The 26,681-nt window shown below is 43.6% G+C and overlaps 1 protein-coding gene across 1 annotated transcript; it reads left to right on the top strand.

Moving 5' to 3' along the window:
* LOC310799805 (aminopeptidase N-like) lies at nucleotides 1-26,681 on the top strand (the record flags this gene model as incomplete). Its single annotated transcript, XM_083662414.1, has 20 exons — nucleotides 1-635; nucleotides 1,706-1,848; nucleotides 2,739-2,878; nucleotides 3,908-4,034; nucleotides 5,780-5,934; nucleotides 7,929-8,042; nucleotides 9,268-9,411; nucleotides 10,817-10,882; nucleotides 11,710-11,775; nucleotides 12,953-13,128; nucleotides 13,259-13,335; nucleotides 14,274-14,407; nucleotides 16,104-16,159; nucleotides 17,645-17,792; nucleotides 17,996-18,087; nucleotides 18,249-18,359; nucleotides 18,966-19,133; nucleotides 21,596-21,736; nucleotides 25,579-25,660; nucleotides 26,321-26,681. 20 exons carry the CDS (start codon nucleotides 1-3, stop codon nucleotides 26,471-26,473), a joined length of 2,928 nt encoding a protein of 975 aa, XP_083518540.1. The 3' UTR covers nucleotides 26,474-26,681.

Raw genomic sequence — 26,681 nt, forward strand, 5'->3', positions numbered from 1 at the left:
ATGGCGAAAGGTTACTACGTCAGTAAGAACCTGGGCCTGGCGGCGATCGTCCTGGCTGCTGTGGCTGTGGCTACCATCATAGCTCTCTCCATAGTCTACGACCGGGAGAAGGCTAGGAACCAACGGAGGCCCGGGGATGGAGCAGCAAGCAGCACCAGCATGCCTACACCTACACCGTCTACCACCTCCCTCTCCTCCACCACCCCCTCCTCCACCCCTAAGGAGCCCTGGGAGCGCTACAGGCTCCCCGACTCCCTCTCCCCCGTCTCCTACAACGTGACCCTGTGGCCCAGGCTGGAGCCCGACGACGCCACAGGCCTGTACGTCTTCAGCGGACGCTCGGCCGTGGTCTTCAGGTGCCAGAAGGAAACCGACCTCATCCTCATCCACTCCAACAAGCTGAACCTCACCACCTTCCAGGGACACCACGCCAGGCTGAGCGGCCTGGACGGAGTGCCCGTGCCGGGCATACGGAGGTCTTGGCTGGTGGTGAAGACGGAGTATCTGGTGCTTCAGCTGGATGGCAGACTGGCCGTAGGACGGTCCTACGTTCTTTACACTGAGTTCCAGGGGGAGTTGGCAGACGACCTGGAGGGCTTCTACAGGAGTGAATACACGGACGACGGTGTGAAGAAGTAAGCGATTTTTCACACGTAGCAAAAGAACAAGACTAAGAAAAATAATTTTGAGAATATGCTTTAAAAAGACATGCCTTGAGAATGTTTACAGCGCACAGTGCACCGTGATTCTTCTCTTTAGAGGCAGTGAATTTCCATCGTTCCACTGTTCCTCCTGTTGGGACTTTAAACTATGTGCCATTGAAGGATGTTTTTTTCCCATTATCGACCCACTTTGTATCATTATAATCTCGCTAATATAAGCACATGGGCAGTGTTTACCCTCGCTCTCGGTTTTGGAGAAAAACACTCCCTTTCTCTGCCTGCAGAAACTCCGCCCCCGCCAGCTGCAAGTCATTAAGGCTCGTTAAAGGAACACTCTGCCCATTTTCAACCAGCTTTGTATCATTAGAACATCAGTAGTATAACAGAAAACTGTAAACGGTTTTGAAGTCTGTCATTTAATTTGACAGTTATTGAGTGTTAAACACTAACTCAAATTAATAACTCATTAACTCAAATCAACTCTCAATAACTGTCAAACTAGATGAATGATGAATAGTTTGACAGTTATTGAGAGTTGATTTGAGTTAATGAGTTATTAATTTGAGTTAGTGTGGACCAGTGATGTCACTGGTCCACACTTTAACACTCAATAACTGTCAAATTAAATGACAGACTTCAAAACCGTTTACAGTTTTCTGATATACTACTGATGTTCTAATGATACAAAACTGGTTGAAAATGGGCGGAGTGTTCCTTTAAGGCTCTGATTCTCCCTGGATGTGCGCATACTTTAAAATTTAAAATAAATAATAACAGCCGCCCTCGGAGCGGATTCCGCGTCTCGAGCAGAACTTCCGCAGTTCTGCTGTGACGCGTTGTGACGTAAAACGCGTCACAACGGAGCGTTTTGCCAGAGGAGGAAATGGGAGCTCTCCGTGAGGAAAACAGAGAGCGAGAAGGTAAACACTGCCCATGTGCTTATATTACCGAGATTAGAATGATTACAAAGGGGGTTGATAATCGGTAAAGTTACATCCTTTAATATTCATATATAATTCATATTTAATTGGGACATTTTCCAGAGTTGTGGCTACCTCACAGATGCAGGCGACGTACGCCAGGAAAGCGTTCCCCTGCTTTGACGAGCCAGCGATGAAAGCCGTCTTCCACATCGCCCTCGTCCACCAGCCGGACACCGTGGCGCTGTCCAACAGCAGGGACATCGGTCGGTTTCACAATCAACCCTTTTCATTCCTTTTACTCAGTGGAAGCAGGTTACATTAGATTCAATGACCTGAGATTCAAAACGACGAAACTTTTGTGGGGAAACCGGATCAATGTAGAAGCAAATATTAAGATAATAGCCCAAATACACATTAGGGATGTACGATGATATCGGCACGTCGTTGGTATCGGCCGATAAAGACTTTAAAATGAAATATCGGCATCGACCCCAAGCGAATATTTCCGCCGATATGACAGACCTGAAAAAATGATGCTTTAATTATGCTCAATGCTTGACTAAAGTTGAAGTGGTTTTCTTATTTTGCCCAGCAGTGAATGTGTAGATTTTGAAAAGTATTGTATTTATGTCTGCGGGCCATCACGATAAGAGGAGGCATAATAATGTCTTAATTCCACTACAGGAGAGACTTAATGCTCTCAAAAATTAGGTGGAGAAAAATACTATTAATACTAATTCACATATTGAAGATACTACAGTAAATAATTGCAACACAAATGGTGGATAATACAAGATGTTAAAACAAAGTTAATGAACGTCAGCTTGAAGCCAATGTTCAGGTCATGTTGAAACTGGCTCATTTAAAGTGAAGAGTGCAGTGAAGTGGGCATTGTTCATGTTCTGCTGGTGTGAGTATCATTTTTAACAAGTCAAGTCCAATTTTAGCAAACATTACAGACGCAGAAAAGAACAAGAGAGAACAAGGACATCACAAATTGTGAGACATGAGACCTCTGTGTTTGTGTGTGAGAGAAAGAGTTTGTCTCTAAATAATGCATAACTTGGGGGCAACATGTCATGAGAAAATCAACAACTAAATGCTGTTAATGCTAACATGAGTCCGAGTCCAACTCTTCCCTCATCCTCTCCAGATGTTGCTGACTCTTTGATGGATGGCGTCGCTGTCAGAAAGACCACGTTTGGGCCCACAGAGAGAATGTCCACATATCTGCTGGCGTTCATCGTCAGCGACTTCGCTTACATCGAATCAACCCAAGACAACGATTTGATGGTAAGAAAAAAATGCCGTTTTGTGAGGACATGACATGACACCATTTATAAAATCTGACTGCAAGATAAACTTTGAGTTTATAACATTACATTTCATATTTTAGACATGTATCTTATCCAGAGTGCCTTGCAATGAGGTCAACAGCAGAATTCAATTCAAGCAGCCAATATTCTGGTTGACACGGGTCAGATGTCACAGTAAAGTGTCCTGCAACCCCATAATGCTCATATCAGAGAGGCCATTTGCACCTGGCGTTATTAACATGTGTTTTCTGTGATCAGATTGCAATCAGATTGTGTTTTATCACTTGAAAGTACAGGTGTAAACACCCCCAAAACGCATTGAAGAAGGATTGCAATCTGATCGGCCAAACCACCTCCGGAGGTGGCCAGGGATGCATTGTGTACTAGGGCATTCACAGACTAGTCGACTAGTCAACTAGTAAAACCACTAGTCGACACTGTGCTTAGTAGTCGACTAGTAGTTTTTTTTTTTTTTTTTTTTTTTTCATTGTTTTTGTTTGGTTGTTTGTCCAATAGTCTTGTTTGTTCTTGGATTATTGTGTATCTTATGCAGTTTTCTTGTTTTGTTTTGTTGTGTTTTGATGTTCTTTGTGGGGGATATGGGATATGATAGTCCATGTATGTCGTGTAAATACCTCATGTTCTTTCTTAAAGATTAAAAAAATAAAAAAATAAAAAAATAAAAAAATAAAAAAATAAAAAACGACTAGTCGACTAGTCGACTACCTTTAGGGACGACTAGTCGACTAGTAAAATTCACTAGTCGTGAATGCCCTATTGTGTACACATTGAACACAAGTGTAAATGCAATGTGTCCTCTCAATCTGGATACAGCAACTTTATGCGGATTGAGAGGACAACTATTTCTGCAATCTGATTGCAATCAGATTGCGGAAAACGCATGTTAACGCCAGGTGTAAATGGAATCAGAGAGAATCAATAAATGAGGTGAGAAAGGGATGTTTGTCCAGTTAGCGTTGACTCAAAGCGTCTATCTTCTTTGCAGATTCGAATTTGGGGTAGAAGGAAAGCCATCGATGACGGGCAGGGTGCCTATGCTCTCAATGTTACAGGACCCATTCTGAAATTTTATGAGCGCTACTACAACACAACATATCCCCTCTCCAAATCAGGTAGGATAACTCTGCATCAAGATCGCTGTTTGCCCACCGATTGTTTGGAAAACTGAATGTTTTAAATTCAATTAATTACATTTCCATAATCTCACTGTGCCAGCATTCATTCATGCTGTGCATTTGGGAAGTTCTACAACGCATGTTCACTGTGTTCTCCGGCTTTGCACATTTACCTGTTAAGCATTTCTTATGCAGAGAGAACGCAACAGGAGGATACACTTCAGTTCCTAGATTAAACATTACAATCAACCAATACAAGGTCACGGGTCAGACGAGGTCACAGCACCCAGGCAGTAGATGGAACAAATATGACTCTGACCCTAGAATGGGTCTCAGCTACTGTATTTTACCTGGGCATTATTTTCATTCAACTATTATTTACATCTTGGGAGACACATTGAGGATGCATTATGCTACAAATACATACACAATCCACAGAAACTTGGGAGGCATACACGCAAATACATAATTAAATTAGTAATAAGTATTTTGAATTGTATGTATGTATGTATGTATGTAGTGGACAGAGTAGGCTTTCCTACTTTGTCCACCCATGTATAGCATATATCATACATATATAATATTATGTATATATGTTGCTCTTCTGTTAATAACACTGTACATACTGTAAGACATGGTTCTGTAAATAGTGGCCCGTAAGAGCCAAATGTACTGTATGGCCCTCCAGTGCATTTCCAAAATGCGTGGCCATGAAATACAGCTGTAATATTGTTCAATATCCTTGAGGAGATCTGGCTAAAGTTAATCTCTTGTATAAGAAATGACTGTTCAACACTGAGACATTTGAAAGAAAGAAGTATAATAGTGAAATGATTGGTTTTAGACTTGTTTTGTTTCAAGAGTGCATTTTTTCTTGTGACCATCAACACAGGCTTTGAGAATCCCAGGCCTAAATTAGCTGCCACTACTACCACTACTAGCCTACTACTACTAGCCTACTACTACTACTACTACTACTACTACTACTACTGGTGATAGCAATAGCAGCCACAACATCTGCACATAAAACCACTTTTCTTGGTGCGATGTAGGGGATGTACCCCCCAAGACGTTTTGGCCCTCGGCTTGGCATGCTTGACATAATGTGGCCCTCAGGGGAAAACTATTTGGGGTCCCCTGCTGTAAGATCTACTGTAGCATCACTAATGCTGCAAGTGCTTATTTGCACTCCTCTGTAAATAATACTATTATATTGTGTTTTCTGGTTAAATGCTAACTGCATTTCATTCATGTCACAATGACAATTAATGTAATCTAATTAAATGTAACCCTAGCTACTGTAAGTTAGGGCTGTGAAGCTTCACTGGCCTCACGATTCGATTACAATTCATCTGTCAACGATTCGATTCGATTCCACGATGCATCACGATGCATCTCGATACAGCTCAAAGTATCGCAGCTCCAAGTATCACATCCTCAATTTTCTGTACTATTACTGCACATGGCTCATTTTTCATCAAGATAAATATCATCTCCTTTTTTTTTTAACTTAGAAAGTGCTTTAAAAACGGAATGTCAACATCAATTTAAACATAAACGATTCAGCGATTATCTTGTCAACGATTTGATTCGATTCACATGTCCGCATCGCGATGCATCGATTAAACGATTAATTTTGACACAGCTACTGTTACTGTAAGCGCGTACATTTTCAGCCCTAGCGGTCCGTTTCTTTGGCACTTGAAATGAATTGGACTTCCTGATGTCCTCGTCCTCTCCAGATCAGATAGCGCTGCCCGACTTCAGCGCCGGTGCCATGGAGAACTGGGGCCTGGTGACGTACAGGGAGACGGCCCTGCTGTACGACCCCATCGTCTCCTCCACGGGAAACAAAGAGAGGGTTGTCACCGTCATCTCCCATGAACTCGCCCACCAGGTGAGCTGTCAAACCACTGACATCACATCCTGTAGTACAGAGGTTCTCAAATGTTTTTCAGCCAAGGACCCCTTACAAGATAGAAAATATACCGGGGACCCCCTCATTCTGATTTGTGATTTTTGGGCTAAGCTTAATTGTTTCCACGGTAACGTGCTTGACTTTTAATTTGATAGGTTTGTTATTAGAATGTAATCCATGAACCATTTTAGATTTAAAGCATAAACTATTTTCGCTGAACTATGAAGATTTTGCAACAAAAAAATTTTTTTTTTTTTTATTACATTACATTTACATTACGTCATTTAGCAGATGCTTTTGTTTTGTCCAAAGCGACTTACAATATCACAATTTGTCAACAGTACAGAAAACCACTATGCAACACAATCAATGACAGCCAAGATATTTTGATAGACTAGCACCATGTAGGAAGTAGTTTGAGAAGGAATAAGTAACATGTAGCATTTTATTTATTTATGTTTTTGTTTGTTTTTTACCTGAAAACTTTTCACGGACCCCCTGGCAAAGTGCCACGGACCCCTCGGGGTCCGCGGACCTCCATTTGAGAACCACTGCTGTAGTAGGCTTATGACATCACCACATGGCATGTGGTGACACACTGCCACTAGTAGGTGGTAAAGAGCTGTAGCTACATTACAAGGTTAAATAGTCTAGAAAAAGCAAAAAGGGGAAGGCTACACCTTAATGTGCTTCCTCCACAGCTTTTGCTCATTTGGAGTTAACATTGAGATTTCCCTCATTTCTGCCTGGGTAGAACAAGTTGACATCGCTAGCTTAGCTACATTACATCGCTAGCTTAGCTACAACACTAGCAACGTATCCGAGTAAATTGGAGTTAATACACAGTCTGTGGGTCAATTAAATGAAGAAGATGAAACTGGATGAAAGGGGCCGCTGGATAAGTTACGGCCGCTGCCATGTTTAAACCTCACCTTTGTAAAGTAACTGTAGCAACTGCCTTGTACCTATGACTGCAAAAAAGGGAGCAGGTTTCCCTGCCTGTCTCCTTTGTTTCCTTACCTGTCTCCTGGTGTGTTTCCTTACCTGTCTCCAGGTGTGTTTCCTTACCTGTCTCCTGTGTTTCCTTACCTGTCTCTGGGTGTGTTTCCTTACCTGTCTCTGGGTGTGTTTCCTTACCTGTCTCTGGGTGTGTTTCCTTACCTGTCTCTGGGTGTGTTTCCTTACCTGTCTCCGGGTGTGTTTCCTTACCTGTCTCCAGGTGTGTTTCCTTACCTGTCTCCTGTGTTTCCTTACCTGTCTCTGGGTGTGTTTCCTTACCTGTCTCTGGGTGTTTCCACCTGTGTCTGGGTGTTTCCTTACCTGTCTCTGGGTGTGTTTCCTTACCTGTCTCCAGGTGTGTTTCCTTACCTGTCTCCTGTGTTTCCTTACCTGTCTCCAGGTGTGTTTCCTTACCTGTCTCCAGGTGTGTTTCCTTACCTGTCTCCTGTGTTTCCTTATCTGTCTCCTGTGTTTCCTTACCTGTCTCCTGTGTTTCCTTACCTGTCTCCAGGTGTGTTTCCTTACCTGTCTCCAGGTGTGTTTCCTTACCTGTCTCCTGGTGTGTTTCCTTACCTGTCTCTGGGTGTTTCCACCTGTGTCTGGGTGTTTCCTTACCTGTCTCCTGTGTTTCCTTACCTGTCTCCTGGTGTGTTTCCTTACCTGTCTCCAGGTGTGTTTCCTTACCTGTCTCCAGGTGTGTTTCCTTACCTGTCTCCTGGTGTGTTTCCTTACCTGTCTCCAGGTGTGTTTCCTTACCTGTCTCCAGGTGTGTTTCCTTACCTGTCTCCAGGTGTGTTTCCTTACCTGTCTCCTGGTGTGTTTCCTTACCTGTCTCCAGGTGTGTTTCCTTACCTGTCTCCAGGTGTGTTTCCTTACCTGTCTCCAGGTGTGTTTCCTTACCTGTCTCCAGGTGTGTTTCCTTATCTGTCTCCAGGTGTGTTTCCTTACCTGTCTCCATGTGTGTTGTGTTCTAGTGGTTTGGGAACTTGGTGACTCTGAGGTGGTGGAATGACCTGTGGTTAAACGAGGGCTTCGCCTCCTATGTGGAATACCTGGGAGCTGACCATGCCGAGCCCACCTGGAACATTGTAAGAATAATGACTGTACTGTACCTTTAAGAGACTGTAACAGTAACTGGGTTTCCATCCAAATGTATCGCATAATTCAAGCGAATTTTGTGAAAATCCGCAAAATAAAATGCGAATTTATGCATGTTTCCATTCAGTTTTGTTTAGCGAGTTTTGGGAGTCGGCAGGTTGAGCAGTCGGTGGCGCTTCTCGTCAGGAGGAGGCGTAACGTGCCTGTGTGCCTGTAAGATCTCTATCAGCGGAGACCTGCTTTGATTGAGTCATCACCCGGTGACGGTGATGATCACCGTCCTCATCGTCGTAAAGTCGCCTTCAAAGCATGATGTTAGATTATAACGAACTAGTTGTGTGGCTTAGCCTTCCCAAATGTTGAGGGTCGTTTTTTAGAATTTAATACATAGAATTGGGAACGTTACATTCAATTTCATTCAGACTGCCTGGCGCTAATCGCCACCATTTCCCCCCTGGAGTAGCATAAAGCGGAAGTGAAGTCACATCTGGTACGTCATCGTTAATTCGCAAAATCTGTTTCCATTGCAAAAGTTCGCATCTTCCTACTGTCGATACGCTGATAAATCCACCCCCTCCAAGCGTAAAAACATTCATGCGATATTTCGACCTTTATTCGAATTTCTGGTGTTTCCATTCAAGTTTATATTCGCATTTTGGGTAAATGCGAATATCCAGAGGTGGATGGAAACCCAGTTAGTGATACACAAAACACATTGCTGTTTCAATCTTTATGCTCATGACCATGTAGGACAGGAATACTCAACTTGCTTTGCCCGGGGGCCACGTTTGCAAAATGACAGGAGGCCAGGGGCCAGTTAATAAACAAACATTAATCATATACATTTTTCTGTAGCGGATTGTAGGTATTTGGGGTGTCAGCCGGAGTTTAGTCTGACAATTCTGTGCACACAGGATAGGATAAGTTAAGTTAGTTAGTACATAGTACCTGGTTGGCGAGCAAGTGGCGATATTTGAGAATTTAGCTGGAGCTCAGTCGAACTTTATAGTTTTCATTGTGAATTAGAAAATGGCCAGGGGGCCACTTGGCACCCTATCGCGGGCCACATCTGGCCCCCGGGCCGCAAGTTGAGTATCACTGATGTAGGATGAGAGAGGTAGGGATTTTCGTAGTTCTATCCTATGGCAGTGTGGCAGCATACTGACATGTTGGTTTAGCTGGCTGATTCTTACTCGTCTTTCTGCTCGGCTACAGAAAGAGCAGATCGTCCTCTACGACGTCCACAAGGTGTTTGCTGTGGACGCCCTGGCTTCCTCCCACCCACTGTCCCGCGCAGAGGAGGAGGTCAACGATCCTGCCCAGATCAGCGAGATGTTCAACACCATCTCCTACAGCAAGGTCTGGTCCGCTGATCATCTCCTACAGCAAGGTCTGATCCGCTGAGAGGGTTTCCTACAGGATCTGAGACTGGATCTTATCAGTGATGTTCATACATATCATTTTGCAACAGAACTATTCATTTACTTTGGGGAGCAACTAAGGAATCTTCATCATTTGCTTCATCTGACGAACCATCACAACTGTCCTTTTTTTGCTCAATATTGCTCTTCCACAACCTTGGTGGACTGGCCTCCTTGTGAGAATGGAGCACTTTGAATTAAAACTATGATTTCTATTTTCCATTTTCAGGCTATTTTACCAGTTATTGGAGGAAGCCTAGGCTTCAATGCCATTATCTCGATGCTCGATGCCCAAAACTCGTGATTTGATTTGATTTAGCAATAGAAAAAGCAATAATAGCAATAATCTCAGACTTATTTCCATTGTGGTCATTGATCTTATGGCAGCAACTGACCACTAAATAATAGCTACGAAAGAGAAAATATGACACATTTCAATAACATTACAGCTGAGTGAAGAGCTGCATTTGAACTGCCCTGGCCTCCAGGGGGAGCCAGCCTAGCTGCTGGAACTGCAATTTTCCTACATGGTGCCGCGGGGTTAATCCCAGCACTACCCTGGGAGACCTGTAGCTTACCTTTAAGTACTTTAGTCAGACCTCCATACCAAGAACATATTGCATAGTCAGAACAACAGGAAACGAAAGAATTAGCCAGCGATCGGAGACTTGCTGCATGTAAAAACTGGGCTTTTCTAGCTAGGAACTTGGTTCTCCCATTCACCTTACGTATGATCTTTAGAACCATGTTCTCACCTCCCAGGCTGCTATCTAAAGAGCAACCTAGGTAGCTAATTGAGGACTTATTAGCAGAAAAGTTCTGACCCCCAAGGTCGATATTGTGCGATGTCAGTTTGCGCAACCTGGGCTGTGAGCCAAATAAAATTAATTTGTTTTTTTCTTATTAAATAGCAAGCTTGAATGCCTTTTGTAAATCAATTCAAATCATGCCACATATTGAGCAATACAAAATGTTTTAATTTCTATTCTAAGCATATGTATCAACAACAGGCCAAAAACATTTAATATCAGCCTTTGATTGAAATGCAAGATTGCTTGCGCTGATGAGAAGTTCAGACTACTGAGCTTGTGTGTGTGTGTGTGTGTGTGTGTGTGTGTTTGTTTGTGTGTGTGTGTGTGTGTGTGTGTGTGTGTGTGTCTGTGTCTGTGTGTGTGTGTGTGTCTGTGTCTGTGTCTGTGTCTGTGTCTGTGTGTGTGTGTGTGTGTGTGTGTGTGTGTGTGTGTGTGTGTGTGTGTGTGTGTGTGTCTGTGTGTGTGTGTGTGTGTGTGTGTGTGTGTGTGTGTGTGTGTGTGTGTGTGTGTGTGTGTGTGTGCTGTTCCCAGGGGGCTGCGGTGTTGAGGATGTTGTCTGAGTTCCTGACGGAGCCTGTGTTTGCCAGAGGACTCAGTGTGAGTATTCACTCTGAACACATCATCATCACTCTATTACTATATGACTGCAACCGTTCAGGAGGTAGGACGAATCATAGAATGATAAAGCTAGCTTATTCCATATACTACGGACTATTTGCCGACAGTGTAGTTCTGCGACATAAGGCAAGACTTTCGATCAGACCCAACCATTCAGGTTGAGGGCTTTCTGAACATGTGCGTTGATTGTAAAAAAAAAAGTGCAGCTTTTGTCAATGTGAAGATCATCAAAGACACAAACCACCCCCACAACAGTCTGTTCTCCCTGCTACCCTCAGGGAGGAGATACAGGGTCCCAAGAGCACGCACAAATCGCTTGAGGGACAGTTTCTTCCCGCAGGCCACGAGACTCCTTAACATATAGTGTAGTAGCCGCACTGTACCGCACTGTAGATGCTACCATTATGTATGACTAATGTTCAATAGTATGTTTAATTAGGTATACGCTATTTGCACCTAACAGAATGTTATTATGTTTAATTATGTTTAAAGTATGTTCATGCCATTTGCACTATGGGCAGTGAATACGCCACTGTCTGTGGCGTGTCTTACTGCTTTATTGCTCGTTGCCTCTTGTTTTTTATTTATATATCTTTTATTTTTTACACTATGTTGTAACGGAGCCTACAGCACAAGAATTTCACACGTGATACTTGTACTACGGAGTGACAATAAAAATCTTGAATCTTGAATCTTGAATCAATCAGGAACTGCTTTTCATTAAGAAATAGAATGTATATTGTGTGTGGTCCCTAACACTGTTACTGATGGCTGGCCTGGTGTTTCTCACGACTTCCTCTCCTCAGTCTTACCTGAATACGTTTGCCTACAGCAACACAGTGTATACAGATCTATGGGACCATCTCCAACAGGTTGGTGTGACGACAAACAAACTTAAAGTCGAACTGAACCCGTTCGTCGCGTGCGTCAGAGTCCGTTTCAGACTGAAAACACAACTTGTCTGAGATGACGGGTTGAGAGGCGGGTCACAGTAGCTTGTCGACGATTTTATTTGACAATTCTGGGGACTGGATTGGGCTTTGGCCAATCCTGGCGTGTTCCGCCTCCAAATCGAGTGGGATTCAGTGTGTTGTGGCGCTCTCCTCGGGAGAAAAGAGCCTGCTGACGCGAGGTTAGTGGCTGAGTGGAGCTCAGCGAGCTGCAGGCAGCCAGCTGCCGGAGCGGAGAGTGCAGCCCGTCGGCCTGGAATCTCCGAGGGGCGACCCCTTGACAACCAGGCTCTCTGAGGCGTGCGCCACTATCGCTATTGCAGTAAATAATATTCCTGGAATCCGAGTTTTAACGAGCCAGTTACATTTATTTGCATTCTTAGACATTACCGTTTGATTTAGTTTGCATAATTGGCCAAGTTAGTAGTTAGTTTATCGGCTAGAAATTCTGCCAAATGACAGGCACTAGGCGCCATTTTCCCCTTCATTTGGAATAGAAAATGATCCTGAAATGAAGATTTGATTGACAGCTGCCATGTCGTGATATGATTGGTTGAAATGGGGTCGAAATTTGATAGTACTAGCTAGGTGACGTCAGCAAACTGTCGATTACTGTTATGAATGAAATCTTGAAAAATGAACTTTTGATGTGAAAAAGTGTGAAAAACTAAAGAAATTCGATTTTTGTGATTTCTTTGGCATACATTATTAAATAGGTGCACTGAATACCCAGGTGTTTGAAAGAAAAGTCATTTTTGGGTTCAGCTCGACTTTAACAGACACAACTTTCAACAGCCACTCAGTCCATTATTTTAAAAGGAATAATGTTGTGTGTGTGTGTGTGTGTGTGTGTGTGTGTGTGTGTGTGTGTGTGTGTGGATCGCGAATAGGTCTTCACAGCCACATGAGGTGGCATGAGCGCACCAAGCGCTAAATACCTCTATACCCCTGGGAGATATGAAGTCATCATCGATATCGATGGACTGCCATAAGCAAAAAGAAGCGCGTGTGCGTGTGTGCGCGTGTGTGTGTGTGCGCGTACGTGCGTGCGTGCGTGTGTGCGTGTGTTAATATCTGCCTGCCGTCTGTCTGTTGTCAGGCAGTAGAAAACACACCAGGTATGCATCTCCCACACACCATCCACAACATCATGAACCGCTGGACTCTCCAGATGGGCTTCCCGGTGGTCACCATTGACACCCGGACAGGAAGCCTCACCCAGAAACACTTCCTGCTGGACCCAGAATCTGTGGTGGAGCGGCCCTCTGAGTTCAAGTAGGCATCACTTTTACCTTCTCCTGTAAGTTCCATACATCATGTGTACCGTATGCTTGCTTGTTAAAACCAGCATCACCAGTCAACGTTTATGTTTACTCATCATGTCTTTTTCTGTGTTTCTGTCCAGTTACACCTGGTTTGTGCCAATTAAATGGATGAAGAGAGGCGTGGAACAGGAGCAGTACTGGCTCCTTCAAAACACAGGTAGTCATGTTCAAACCCGCTGTGGTCGACTCTGTCACTGATCCTCCATTATTACTGATGATTTCACCAGCCGCAAGATCATTCTGTCATCTCTAATTATGTCAACTACTCTACAACCTTCAGATGTATTGGAGACACAGAAACATGCAGGACGGGACAGGATAGCCTGGGTAAACCCAGCCCCCAGTGACCTGCTCTCAGACAGACCCTGCTCACTAGTCACAAGGTAGTGACTAGTGAGCAGTAGGGGTGGGACAAAATATCGATACTCATGGTATCGCGATATTTCCACTTGCGATACGTTATCGATACACTGGCACCAAGTATCGATATGTTTATTAAAAAAATAAAATAATAATAAACAGGCTAAAATATTATGCTGTGTGTGGTAGTTGAAACATAGTTTCAAGTTGACGTTTATTTATGTTTGTAGTTGAAACAAAAACATAAATACTGTAGGCTACATGAATGGAAATGTTTGATCATTAATATCTACTTTTAGAAATGATATAGGTAGGTAGGTTATATAGGTTTTCTTGTTTTAATAATAATAATTAAAAGACTTAATGTGTAACTTTTCCTCCGTGGTATCGAAAATGGTATGAGTGAGTGAGTGAACTCTGAGAGAGTTCATGTCAATTCTCCTAATAAATACATAATACCTGCTTCTTGCCTTTTAGGGGTATTTTTTCCTCTTCAGTTACACAGATATGTATCGTAGGTTAAATTTCTTCCAATATATCGATTATCGCAGAATCGCTGTATCGTGATAATATCGTTATCGAGGGCCAAGTATCGTGACCATATCGTATCGTGAGTTACTCCACGATTCCCACCCCTAGTGAGCAGGTCTGAGAGCAGGTCACGTGGGGGCTGGGTTTACCCAGGCTAGGGACAGGATGATTTATTAATACCCAGGGTATGATGTTTCTTACTAGACACCCACAGTCCAATGAGAGCGTCAGGAGATGACTGGGTGCTGGCCAACACTAATGTGTCTGGATACTTCAGGGTGAACTATGACCCCGACAACTGGGAGCGTCTCCTCCACCTGCTCAACACCAACCACCAGGTGAGTCCTCACCTGTCTCATGCTAATGCCACAATGTAAATGCAGGAATGTTACGTGGATTTTGAGGGTATCTGTGGGCCCTTAAGATGTCAGAAAAAGTCTCCTGTATCCTGCTCTGTTTGGAAATTAAACATAGTATTTTATATGTATGTTGTTTTAATCTAATGCTCTTGCAGATGGTGATTCTCATGTGGCCTGAAGTAACCCCAGGGTCACTATGACACTGAGGGAACTGGTAGTCAGTTTCAATATTTTTCCACCAGTTTTGGGATGAACAACAAGTTTTATGCCTAATAATAGCAGGGCTAGTTTTCTGCTTGGAGATAGCCCTGAGGATCTGCTGGAACCTGGTACTTCTCTCCAAACTCGCCAGTTTCTGATCAATCAATTATTACAGAAAAGTCTACCACAGCTGGACCGGCTGGAAAGATCTGGGTGAGGAAAGTGAATCAAAAAAACGCTCTGTTAACATGTACTGTTGAGGTGCGATGTTGCCAATATGGTGTGAATGTGTGGAAAAGTTTGACTGGAGCTGAGAAAGAGCAGGGAGTTCATTCAACCTTTACACCAGTATGGAATTGTACTTACTGGGGTCTTAATACGGAGGGATCAGCCGATCAGCATTTTTGTAAACAAACTGCATCACTGGGTGGAAACGGCATTGGGACCCTATGGAGCCTGAGCTTGATCGTCTGACTCTAGCCGACTATGCTGTTTACATTTTAAAAACTACCACAGTTCACACAACTTTAACACAACATGCATTATACATCAAACTCTTGAGCTACTTCTGCTCTCACTCAGAATGTCAAAATATAAGCGACGTGATGTATCGTTTTTGAGATATTAACGTTTGTTTGGCACAACTCATACTAGTTAACTGCTGTGGGGTTCCGCATTTCTGGGTGGTTGTGACATCACGCCGATTCGTCCTATCCATAGTATTCCCATGATGTCACAAGCATTTTCCTACCAATATGGCGCTACAATACACACAGCTCATTGGCTGGTTGTGTCACTTGATTGTAATCACCTGTTAATTGATTACAATCACCTGCTATTTCCCTACCAAGATGGCCATGTGGTGCTGTAACAGAATACTATTATCAATAGTTGACCAAAGTTTATTTTTTCTTTTAATGAATTTTTTTGTGTGAGTTTTCTCCAATTTTTCTCCCCAATTTGATTTGGCCAATTCCCCCTGTTGTCCCAGTCATTGCTGCAGCCCCGATGCCGATCTGGGGAGAGTTGTAGACTAGCACATGCTTCCTCCGATACATGTGCAGTCACCGGCCGCTTCTTTCCACCTGACAGCGAGGACCAGGTCACACATAGCCTTAATCCGGCTTCCCACCCGCAGACATGGCCAGTGTATGGACGCCTGACCAAGCGAGAGGTCGGGGCTCAAACCTGCGACCCTCGTATTGGCAAAAGTAGGGAATCTACCGCTGCCCTACCTGGACCAACCAACGTTGACCTAGTTTCAGGATGTGTCTGATGTTTCTGCTGCAAGGTCATTGGCTCCGAGCGAGCATCAGCTATCAGGCATAATGGAGACATGAAGGAGCCGCGTCTTGTCACTTTATCTGTCATGTACGTAATGGAGCACGATAAAGGTCAGATCAACTCAGTCTGTCGCTGTGCTCCGCTATCAATATCACCATACAACAGTGTCATCTCTCTTCATCTCCTTCAGGCTATACCAATCATCAACAGAGCACAGATCGTGGATGATGCCTTCAACCTGGCCAGGTGAAAACATTTTCTCACACACTTAACACTAGGGGTGTCAAAAATAATCGATTATAAGATGCATCGCGATGCGGACGTGTACGATTCTGCATCGATTCACAAATGTCAAAAATTGATTATTAAAAAAAAAAAAAAATAATAATAATAATCAAATAGAATATAATGGAAGTACATGCAGTTGTTTATTTTAATTATGGATCATAATACAATGCAATTCCAACTGCACTTTTATTTTAAAAGTAGCCACACAGTGAGAAAAAAGAAAGTGAGAAAAAATAAATCATGTATTGCGGAAAAAAGTGATATGCATCGATTTAAGATGCATCGAGATGCATCGAGATGCATCGATAATCGTAATCGAATCGAATCGTAATCGAATCGAATCGTGAGGCCAGTGAAGATTCACAGCCCTACTTAACACACTCTCTCGCACATTGCCTCTTACACGACTTGGTAGTGTGTGGAAAGCATGTCAATGACTTGGTAGTGTGTGTAAAACATGCAAACGACTTGGAAGTGTGTGTGTGTGTGTGTGTGTGTGTGTGTGTGTGTGTGTGTGTGTGTGTGTGTGTGTGTGTGTGTGTGTGTAAAACATGTATGTTATTTCAAACGAGTTAGTGACTCCCACAGGACCAGGGCCAGTGACTATAGAGACACTGCGGAGCACGTCACCATTCAGAAACCATGCCCAAAACGGGGGAAAACACAAACTCCCGTCCAATCCTGGCGTTCTCCTATGTCGCGTGCATGGTCGGGTGTTGCACACAAAGATCGTATATACGGAAGATGAACACTCCAACTTACTTCATTGACAGCAACATCCACATTTTTCTTGTCGCCATTTCTTAATGGCTTCCTTGTTTTCCTCGGGAGTACAAACAAACTTTAACTGTCGATTTTTTTACATTTGTCGTCTGCGCAGCCCACCACACAACAGCTTTTAGCTATGTTTAATTCAAGGAAAATGACGCTGGCTGGTGTGTGGAAATGAACGGAGCTTTCCCCCCGTGATGGGCGTGGCCTATTTCATGCAGTGTCTCTATAATGTCAACATTCTTAGATTTAGGACTGTAGTGGGGAAAAGTACCTTGGCCTACACTGGAGCGTGGAGTAGCCTCCCAGCATCACTTAAATCCATTGGCTCTAAAAGTCAGTTTAAGGGGTCAGTTTAAGTGGCTGGCGGCTAACCTGCTACAATAGTCCTTCCAGTGGAGGGTCTGTTGTTTTTAACTATTCGTTGTTTACACATTTGATATTGTTTTGATATTTGAGTTGATTGTTGCCATTCTTGTTGCCACTAAGAGGACCGCAGTGGAAACAAGTCCTTGACTCTTCTGTGTTTTGATCCTCGTTAGTTATGGAATGTCATACTGTGGTTCTTTTCTGTGTCTGTGGGAAGGGGGGGGAACTATTTGTGTGTGTTTTCTTTTAACTTTCAAATAAACCAAACTTGGTAGCATGTGAATGACCCTCTCCTCTCTGTAGAGCCAAAGTCATCAATACGACGTTGGCCCTGAGCACCACCAAGTTCCTGTTCAACGAGACAGACTACGTCCCCTGGGCGTCAGCACTGTCAAACCTCAACTACTACATCCTCATGTTCGACCGCACCGAGGTGTACGGCGCTCTGCAGGTCAGTGCTGCAGCACCGATACTGATCAGTTAATCCTGTCGATACAATACAATGTCAATACAAATCAATAACAATGCTGTAGGCGTAAGAGTTACCTCGACAAGACGAAAGACATTTTGGCTTTTGTCTAAACAAGCGACTAAAGACTAAACTTTATAAAGGGGAAGTGTAAAAAGACTATTGCAGATCATCTTTTGTTTTAGGGATACCTCAAGAAACAAATCCGACCTCTTTTTGAGCACTTCAAGACGCTAACCGCTAATTGGACCAAAGTACCAACGGGACACACCGACCAGTAAGACATTTTACACCACCAGATTCCTTTTTTTTACGACTACTCTTTGAGATATAATTTAATACAGTCTAAAATTAGTCCGATATGACCTTTTCCACGTGGAATATTGTGATACTACATTGTAAACGTGAACATGTTTCCTCCCGTTTCTCCCTCGTCAGATATAACCAGATCAATGCTATTGGAATGGGCTGCAGTATGGGTGTGGAGGGCTGCCGGGAGCTGACCAAAGGCTGGTTCAGACAGTGGATGGACCACCCAGACCACAACCCGTAAGCAAGTTGATTTCAAGCCTCCCCTGTTATGAGCAAATATGAGCTTCAGTTCAGCTGGCTACCCATTACTTTACTTTACTTTACTTTACTTTATTGGTTTATTGTGACGGGACAATGCACATTAATGGACATGTTCAGAAATACAGAAGCCTCTATATACGAAAACATGTAAATATGCCGGAGTTAGCTAATGCTAATTTACATCCGTAGTCCCCAATAAATATCAAAACAATCACTCATTACATTCATTCAACGCACAAACTGAAATATACATGTAACGTGTCATCGCAAAAGATACCACAGCATTACAGACATCAAAATTACAGCAAAACACAGACAGGATGTACGCAACAAACTGATATACCTGTAGCGTGTCATCGCAAGAGATACCACACATTACAGACAGCAAAATTACAGCAAAACACAGACAGGATGTACATGCAGCATGTCAGTGCTAAAAGAAGAATACTACACCTTCCATTCGACAGGTTACACGACAGGTTACATTACATTGAAACTGACATTTGTGATTGAGGTTGTGTCTGATGTTTGGCCTGGTGTTGAGATGTTGTGTCTGATGTTTGGCATGATGGTGTTGAGCAGGATCCATCCCAGCCTGAAGAGCACAGTGTACTGCAGTGCCATCGCGTCCGGCGGTGTGCAGGAATGGGACTTTGCCTGGAGAATGTTCAAGAATGCCACGGTGGCAACTGAAGCCGCCAGACTCAGGTCGGCCATGGCCTGCACCAAAGCTCCCTGGCTTCTGAACAGGTAGGCACCTCCTCCACACACCATGGCCTGCACCAAAGCTCCCTGGCTTCTGAACAGGTAGGCACCTCCTCCACACACCATGGCCTGCACCAAAGCTCCCTGGCTTCTGAACAGGTAGGCACCTCCTCCACACACCATGGCCTGCACCAAAGCTCCCTGGCTTCTGAACAGGTAGGCACCTCCTCCACACACCATGGCCTGCACCAAAGCTCCCTGGCTTCTGAACAGGTAGGCACCTCCTCCACACACCATGGCCTGCACCAAAGCTCCCTGGCTTCTGAACAGGTAGGCACCTCCTCCACACACCATGGCCTGCACCAAAGCTCCCTGGCTTCTGAACAGGTAGGCACCTCCTCCACACACCATGGCCTGCACCAAAGCTCCCTGGCTTCTGAACAGGTAGGCACCTCCTCCACACACCATGGCCTGCACCAAAGCTCCCTGGCTTCTGAACAGGTAGGCACCTCCTCCACACACCATGGCCTGCACCAAAGCTCCCTGGCTTCTGAACAGGTAGGCACCTCCTCCACACACCATGGCCTGCACCAAAGCTCCCTGGCTTCTGAACAGGTAGGCACCTCCTCCACACACCATGGCCTGCACCAAAGCTCCCTGGCTTCTGAACAGGTAGACACCTCCTCCACACACCATGGCCTGCACCAAAGCTCCCTGGCTTCTGAACAGGTAGGCACCTCCTCCACACACCATGGCCTGCACCAAAGCTCCCTGGCTTCTGAACAGGTAGGCACCTCCTCCACACACCATGGCCTGCACCAAAGCTCCCTGGCTTCTGAACAGGTAGGTGGGCTGGCAAGAACCTGATTCATGCTGTTTTTTGTCTTCCAATAGAGAGCCACAGTGGAACATCACTTCCTGCTTCAGCACTGTACCGCTTATAAAAAATAGTTTTACTTGTTCAAACCAAACGGTTCAGATATATTTAGAAACAGGAGAGCCCGCATAACATTTCACTCAGACCAAAACGTTAAAAAAAAATGCAGGTTTAAAGAAAATATTTTTTCAATGTTTTTGTTTTGTTTTGGCCCGAGTGAAATGTTCTATGGTCTCTCCCGATTCTAAATATAGCTGAACTGTTTGGTTTGACCAAGTAAACCAATTTTTATAGGCATTTTATGAAATGTCTATGGGAAAATAAATTGCAGAAGAAAATCTCTGGTACAGTGCTGAAGCAGGAAGTGACGTTCACTTTGCCTCTCTATGGCACCCTGAGGAGGAGGTACTACATTACAGATGAAAGCGCCGCAGAAAAATGACAAAGCATGCCCGCTCTTTATTGAGCAGCATCTAATTAGGGACTGTCCGATATTTACGTGGGGTGAAATATATATATTTTTTAATCAACTGCCCTCCTGCAGTGTGCAAATGTCTCTTTTTCCAGTTTAATCTCCCTCTAGCTCTGCACCTGCCCTATTCAGGTTTGGATGTGCGTGTCTCTACTTCTGTTCAACGATTCTTCAAAGGCCTATTCACCTTATTCCTGGACCTACGTTTCCCATGATTCTCAGCGGTTGCCAGTTGTCGACTTCCTGTTTAAAAAAAATTCACTATCAAGGACGTACGCGCCGCTGTCAAAGAGTGGGAACGTTTGGCTTATTGATCCGAAATGGCTAAAAATAGTAACGTTGTGTGGTTGCAAGGCGGCGATATCTTACAAAAACGAGGTGAATGTCAATTCACTCGTACTGTATGGGCTTATTTTAGCCCAAATTGCTAGTATGTGGTTGCATAGCGGCTGCTTTTGTTTTGAAGGCTAAACGTCCAAACCGGAACTCTTATTATTTGGTCATTGAACGGAGCTTTAGCGGTCTCTCTCTTTCAAGATTCAAGATATTGTCACTCTGTTGTACAATTATGCACGTGTGAAATTATTGTGCTGGGGGGGCTCCATTACAAGACATAGGTAGGTACAAAGTCACAACAATTATTATGATTATTTTCAGTCTCTTTCGCTATGAACGGTCCTGGGCGGAAACAGGCAGCTGGAAACAGGGAGGGAGGAGGGCATCATGGAAGCGCCCACGGTCTCACCAGGAAACTCGTGAATATGCGCAGAAAGGAATGTCGTCATGCGCCCGTCACCAATAATGTTTTCATTATCATCACATCATCATTTTGGTCGTGTGGTCAGCGTGTCAGCGTGTGGTCGTGTGGTCAGCTTGCCACCTTTCCTAAGATGCGCTGGTTTCAGTTCAAGGCTATGATTCAGAAACCCTTACAACACAGGTGGCCCTCTCTCTCTCTCTCTCTCTCTCTCTCAGAATGGCACCGTGAAATTTGTCCCCGTTTGTCTGCTCATCCATCCTCCAGGAGCCACATTAAATCCACATTTGAACAAAAAATATGAAAATTTTTAGAGACTGGATTCCCCTAGATTTTAAATGTACCGCCTAATGATTCTCTTCTAATAAGGATATATGAACATGGCGTTTTGGCTGACCTAGGTATTTGGAGTACAGCCTGGACCCAAGCAGGATCCGGAAGCAGGACGTCACCTCCACCATCCAGGCCGTGGCCGGGAACGTGGTGGGCATGCCGCTGGCCTGGAACTTTGTCAGGGCGAAATGGAGCTACATTTTCCAACAGTAAGACCTGGGCCCAATTTCCTAATTAACATTTCCCAACATTTCCCAATTTCCTAATTAGCTGGAAAGAAATAGTCATGACTCTCAAAAAAAATGGAGCGACATTTAATACATAGCATCCACAGCAGCCCTCAAGTGAGTGTCCAAGTGGAAAATGCTGAGGATCTCTGAGTAAAGCTATTTAACTAAAGTGATAACTTTGCCCTGTGCGCAGCCTTGTATTTTTCCATTACTTATAAGATTTTCTATGCATGCAAGCACTTTTTCAGGCCCTTCCCCTTTGATAGTTATTAACTAGAACTGCAACAGAATAGCAACGTTGTTGAGAAATGAATCAGTGACCACGTTGACGATGACGACCACATGATGGACGACGAAGGCATGTTGCAACTTATGGATAAAAATACAAACCCTTTATACTTCACCCAGTCTGTCTTTTTATTTATTTGCTGAGCACCACCAGACTAGATCATCTAATCCAGAGGTTCTCAAATGTTTTTCAGCCAAGGACCCCTTACAAGATAGAAAATATCCCGGGGACCCCCTCATTCTGATTATTGTGATTTTGGGCTAAGCTTAATTGTTTCCACGGTGACGTGCTTGACTTTTAATTTGATAGGTTTGTTATTAGAATGTAATCCATGAACCATTTTAGATTTAAAGCATAAACTATTTTCGCTGAACTATGAAGCTTTTGCAAAAACAGTTTTTATTTATATTTTCCTGAAAACTTTTCGCGGACCCCCTTGCAAAGTGCCACGGACCCCCATTTGAGAACCACTGATCTAATCATCTACCTCAGGTGACATCAGTACCAGGGTCCAGCAGATACTCAAGGCTATCTCCAAGCAGAAAACTAGCCCTCTTATTGGATAGAAAACTTGATCCCAAAACTGGTGGAAGATGGAAAATACTGAAGCTGAACCAGTTACCTCAGTGTCTAAATAGTGACCCTGGTGTTACTTCAGGCCGCAGGATAATCACTGTCTGCAGGAGTGTTCTGAAGATGCCTATTTTCTCTCTCTTAGATTTTCCACTTCCTCTCCTCACCCAGTTCACTTCCTTTACCTCACTACTTTCCTTAGCTTTACTCCTCACTAATTAGTTATTTTGTTCACCTGTTGGCTCCCCACTTAATTGTCCCCATTAAGTTCACCTGAGTTCCCAACTCACTCCTTATTTAAAGTCTGCACTCCTCCGTTTCTTCCTTCCACACCAATGCATGGGGCAGCACGGACTTAAAGGGCAACCCATGTGTTTTTTCCCCATTGCCCAAAAAGATTGTGTGCTGAAAAGAAATACTTTAATCTGGAAAGCAAGCTTCTCTGGACCTTCTCTGGATGCCCATGGTGACAGTCAACTTAAAATCCAGAACCTTAGCCCTCCATTAAAATTAGATTAGGTGAAATAAGATTATAATATAGAAAATAATGTACAGTGTAATAGTAAGGAGGAGGTTAATGGTCAGAGCCACAGAGCCCTGACACTGAGTGCATTTTATGCACACAATAATCAGATAAGCAATAACTGGAAAATAATCTGATTGATGCGTTTATATTCACTTTAGTAAGTAGCAGGAATGTGCCTCAAATTCCGTGAGTGTGGACATTGAGATCAAGTTCAAGTTCAAGTTCAAGTTTATTAGTGTCCCAAAGGGCAAATTGAGTTGCAGCATATAGACATACAAATAAGAACATTGACAAGAAACAACACAAGTAGCATGTTAAACATGTTACATGCATATAGTTAAAATAAATAAAAGGCTAAATAAAACATCAAGGACCTTGTTTGTGGCACGCAATGACCGATAATGTGCAAGGTAGCATTAAAGTGCACAGCGATCGGTAAAGTGCACAGCGATCGGTAAAGTGCACAGCGATCGGTAAAGTGCACAGCGATCGGTAAAGTGCACAGCGATCGGTAAAGTGCACAACGATCCGTAAAGTGCACAGCGATCAGTAAAGTGCACAACGATCGGTAAAGTGCACAGCGATCGGTAAAGTGCACAGCGATCAGTAAAGTGCACAGCGATCAGTAAAGTGCACAGCGATCAGTAAAGTGCACAGCGATCTGTAAAGTGCACAGCGATCGGTAAAGTGCACAGCGATCTGTAAAGTGCACAGCGATCGGTAAAGTGCACAGCGATCCGTAAAGTGCACAGCGATCAGTAAAGTGCACAGCGATCAGTAACGTGCACAGCGATCAGTAAAGTGCAGACACGCAGCGACCGGTAAAGTGAGGTAGTAGAATAAAGTGCACAAATGGCCAGTAAAGTGCACAAAGTAATGAAAGGTAAATCAATAGAGATTGGGCCATGCACTGAATAAAACGGATCCGATCACGTTTTTTATCCAATCAAACACATGATGACCACGTGAATAATCTGGTAACTCAATAAGTCTGATAATGATCCGTTCATTAGTGTGAATGTAAACGCACTCGATGAACGTGTGAGTGAAAAGTGCTCGGAAAATACATTGAAATAAGTGCTAATTAGAGAGGCCGTCAAGTTATTGTTTATTGATGATTAAAAGCTCCTCATTAATTAAAGTCTGGCCGCTCTGCTGCCGGTTCTAGTGTGCCGCTGCTGCCTCGTCCTCGGCCACTACTGCCCCGGCCGTTGCAGCCGGATGACCAGGTGGATTGAGTAGCTGCTGTCAGGGCCGTAACCAGGGTTCCGAACGGGCGCCGCCGAAAAAAATTTGAGTTTCCCCCCCCCCCTTTTTTAGCCATATTTAGAGTAATATATCATTTTAAATCAACATTAGGATTATACTGTTGTGATGTCATTATTCAGTATATTCTCTTTCATGTCACCACCTGCTCAGCTCTCCTGTCAACATAATTGTAACTAACAAACACAAACTGTTTTAGCCATATTCATATCAAAATGACACCTACAAACACAGGTACACAACCCAAGCCGTACACAACACACAAAGTCATCATCGATAATAAAAAAAACATACAGAGGGACATTTATTTATTCCTGATAGGAACGATTGAAAAATAAAATAAAATATATTATGTTGTTTTTAACTTTACACCACCTCTTTTTGTTACTTATTGGGTCATGAAACTGAAACCATGCATATAGCCACCTGCATACCTGACTTCGGGAGCTTGGCAATTGGCATCATGCATGATTACAATGAGATGCACCCACTTTAAACCTGAATAAAGTAATAAAACCACTAGTAAACCAGTAGGCGGCGCCTGGCCTGCTGTTCAGTGAGTGGCCTGGCCTGGCCTGGCCTGCAAAAAAAAAAAAAAAAAAAAAATTTTTTTTTTTTTTTTTTTTTGCAGGCTGAAATATTAGGGGAGGTCCGGACCTCCCCGTTCTCATAGCTAGTTACGGCCATGGCTGCTGTATGCCCTATAGGGCTGGGCGATAAATGTCAGACTAAGGGTTTGTTGTCTATTCAGTGGCTCATATCACCTGGTAACTATAATACATAACTTGATTGCTAAATTTTACTTGACCCCTGTGACTATACGTGACCATATCGCCCAGCCCCAGTAATATCCTGTCTGTTCTGCTCTCTCTCTCCTCCCTCCTTCCCCTGCTCTCTTCCTCCCTTTCTCCCTCTCCACCTCCTCCCTTTCCCTGCTCTCTCCTCCCACACTTTCTCCCCTCCCCTCTGTCTCTCTGTATCATAAGATTGTTCAACCATGTTATTATTATTCTTACTGTAATTGTTATTGTTGTGTCAGCTAGATTTAGCTAGACATATTCTCTGTGAAGCCCTCTGAGACATGCTTGTGAATTAGAGCTATACAAATAAACTCGGCTTGACTTGATCTTTAAAATGATCTGCTTCCTTCTCTGTCCGTCTTGTCAGGTACGGAAGAGGATCATTTTCCTTCCCTGGTCTGATCGGCGGGATCACAAGAAGATTCTCCACCGAGTTTGAGCTGCAAGAGGTATACAGCCCACAGGGCTGCAAACACAGTGCACATTACATGCTGTAATCTCATATTATAACCAGTGTTGGGGGTAACTCATTACAAAAGTAACATATTACATGTAATATATTACTTTTAGCAGTAACTCAGTAATATAACTTATTACTTATAGGATTTCAGTAATATTATACCAGTTACTTTGTCAAGTAACTCAAGTTACAAATTGAGTTACATTTTATTAAATCAAAGCACATATTTAAAAAAGATACAATCATTTCTTAATCAAACTGTGTGTTTTTATGCAAATAACCACTATAGATGACAATAACAAAGGAAAATAATAACATTTAGAATTTTGGATTGTTTACACTGACTTCAAGGCGGTTGAAATTATTTTTCAGGATGTTCCGGGGTGGCAAAGTAATTCTGCTGATGCTGTTGCTTTGGTGAAAGTAATGCAAAAGTAGTGTAATAAGTAACGAGTTACTCTACACCGAAAGTAACATTGTAAAGTAACTTATTACTTTCAAATGAAAGTAACTAGTAATATGTAGTATATTACATTTTGAAAGTAACTTGCCCAACACTGATTATAACACAGTGAAACGCGCCGTAATCTCATATTCAGACGAACGGAACGATGCCAAATGCAGAAAGTCTCTCCGTTTCTTTCTCCAGCTAAAGAAATTCAAAGAGGACCACCTCCACGCTGGCTTTGGCTCGGCGACCCTGGCCCTGGAGCAGGCCATCGAGAAGACCACGGCCAACATCAAGTGGGTGGCAGAGAACAAAGGCCACGTGCTGAAGTGGTTCACCGAGGAGTCCACATGAGACCGCAGCCGCCGCACAAAACATTGCTCTCCGCGCTCGGGTCAGGAAATCCATCAGAAAGAGAATCATTTCAATCCAGCTCTTTGTCTCGACAACGGACGACCTCAACGTCGGTGCGCTGTGCGAGACGTGATGGACGGTACACATAATCTCTCTACATCAACGATGTAGGAGGGTGACCTATGACCTCTGGTCAGTGATCATCTTA

The sequence above is a fragment of the Poromitra crassiceps genome (genome assembly GCF_964638095.1).
Source record: "Poromitra crassiceps genome assembly, chromosome: 28".
NCBI lineage: Eukaryota > Metazoa > Chordata > Actinopteri > Beryciformes > Melamphaidae > Poromitra > Poromitra crassiceps.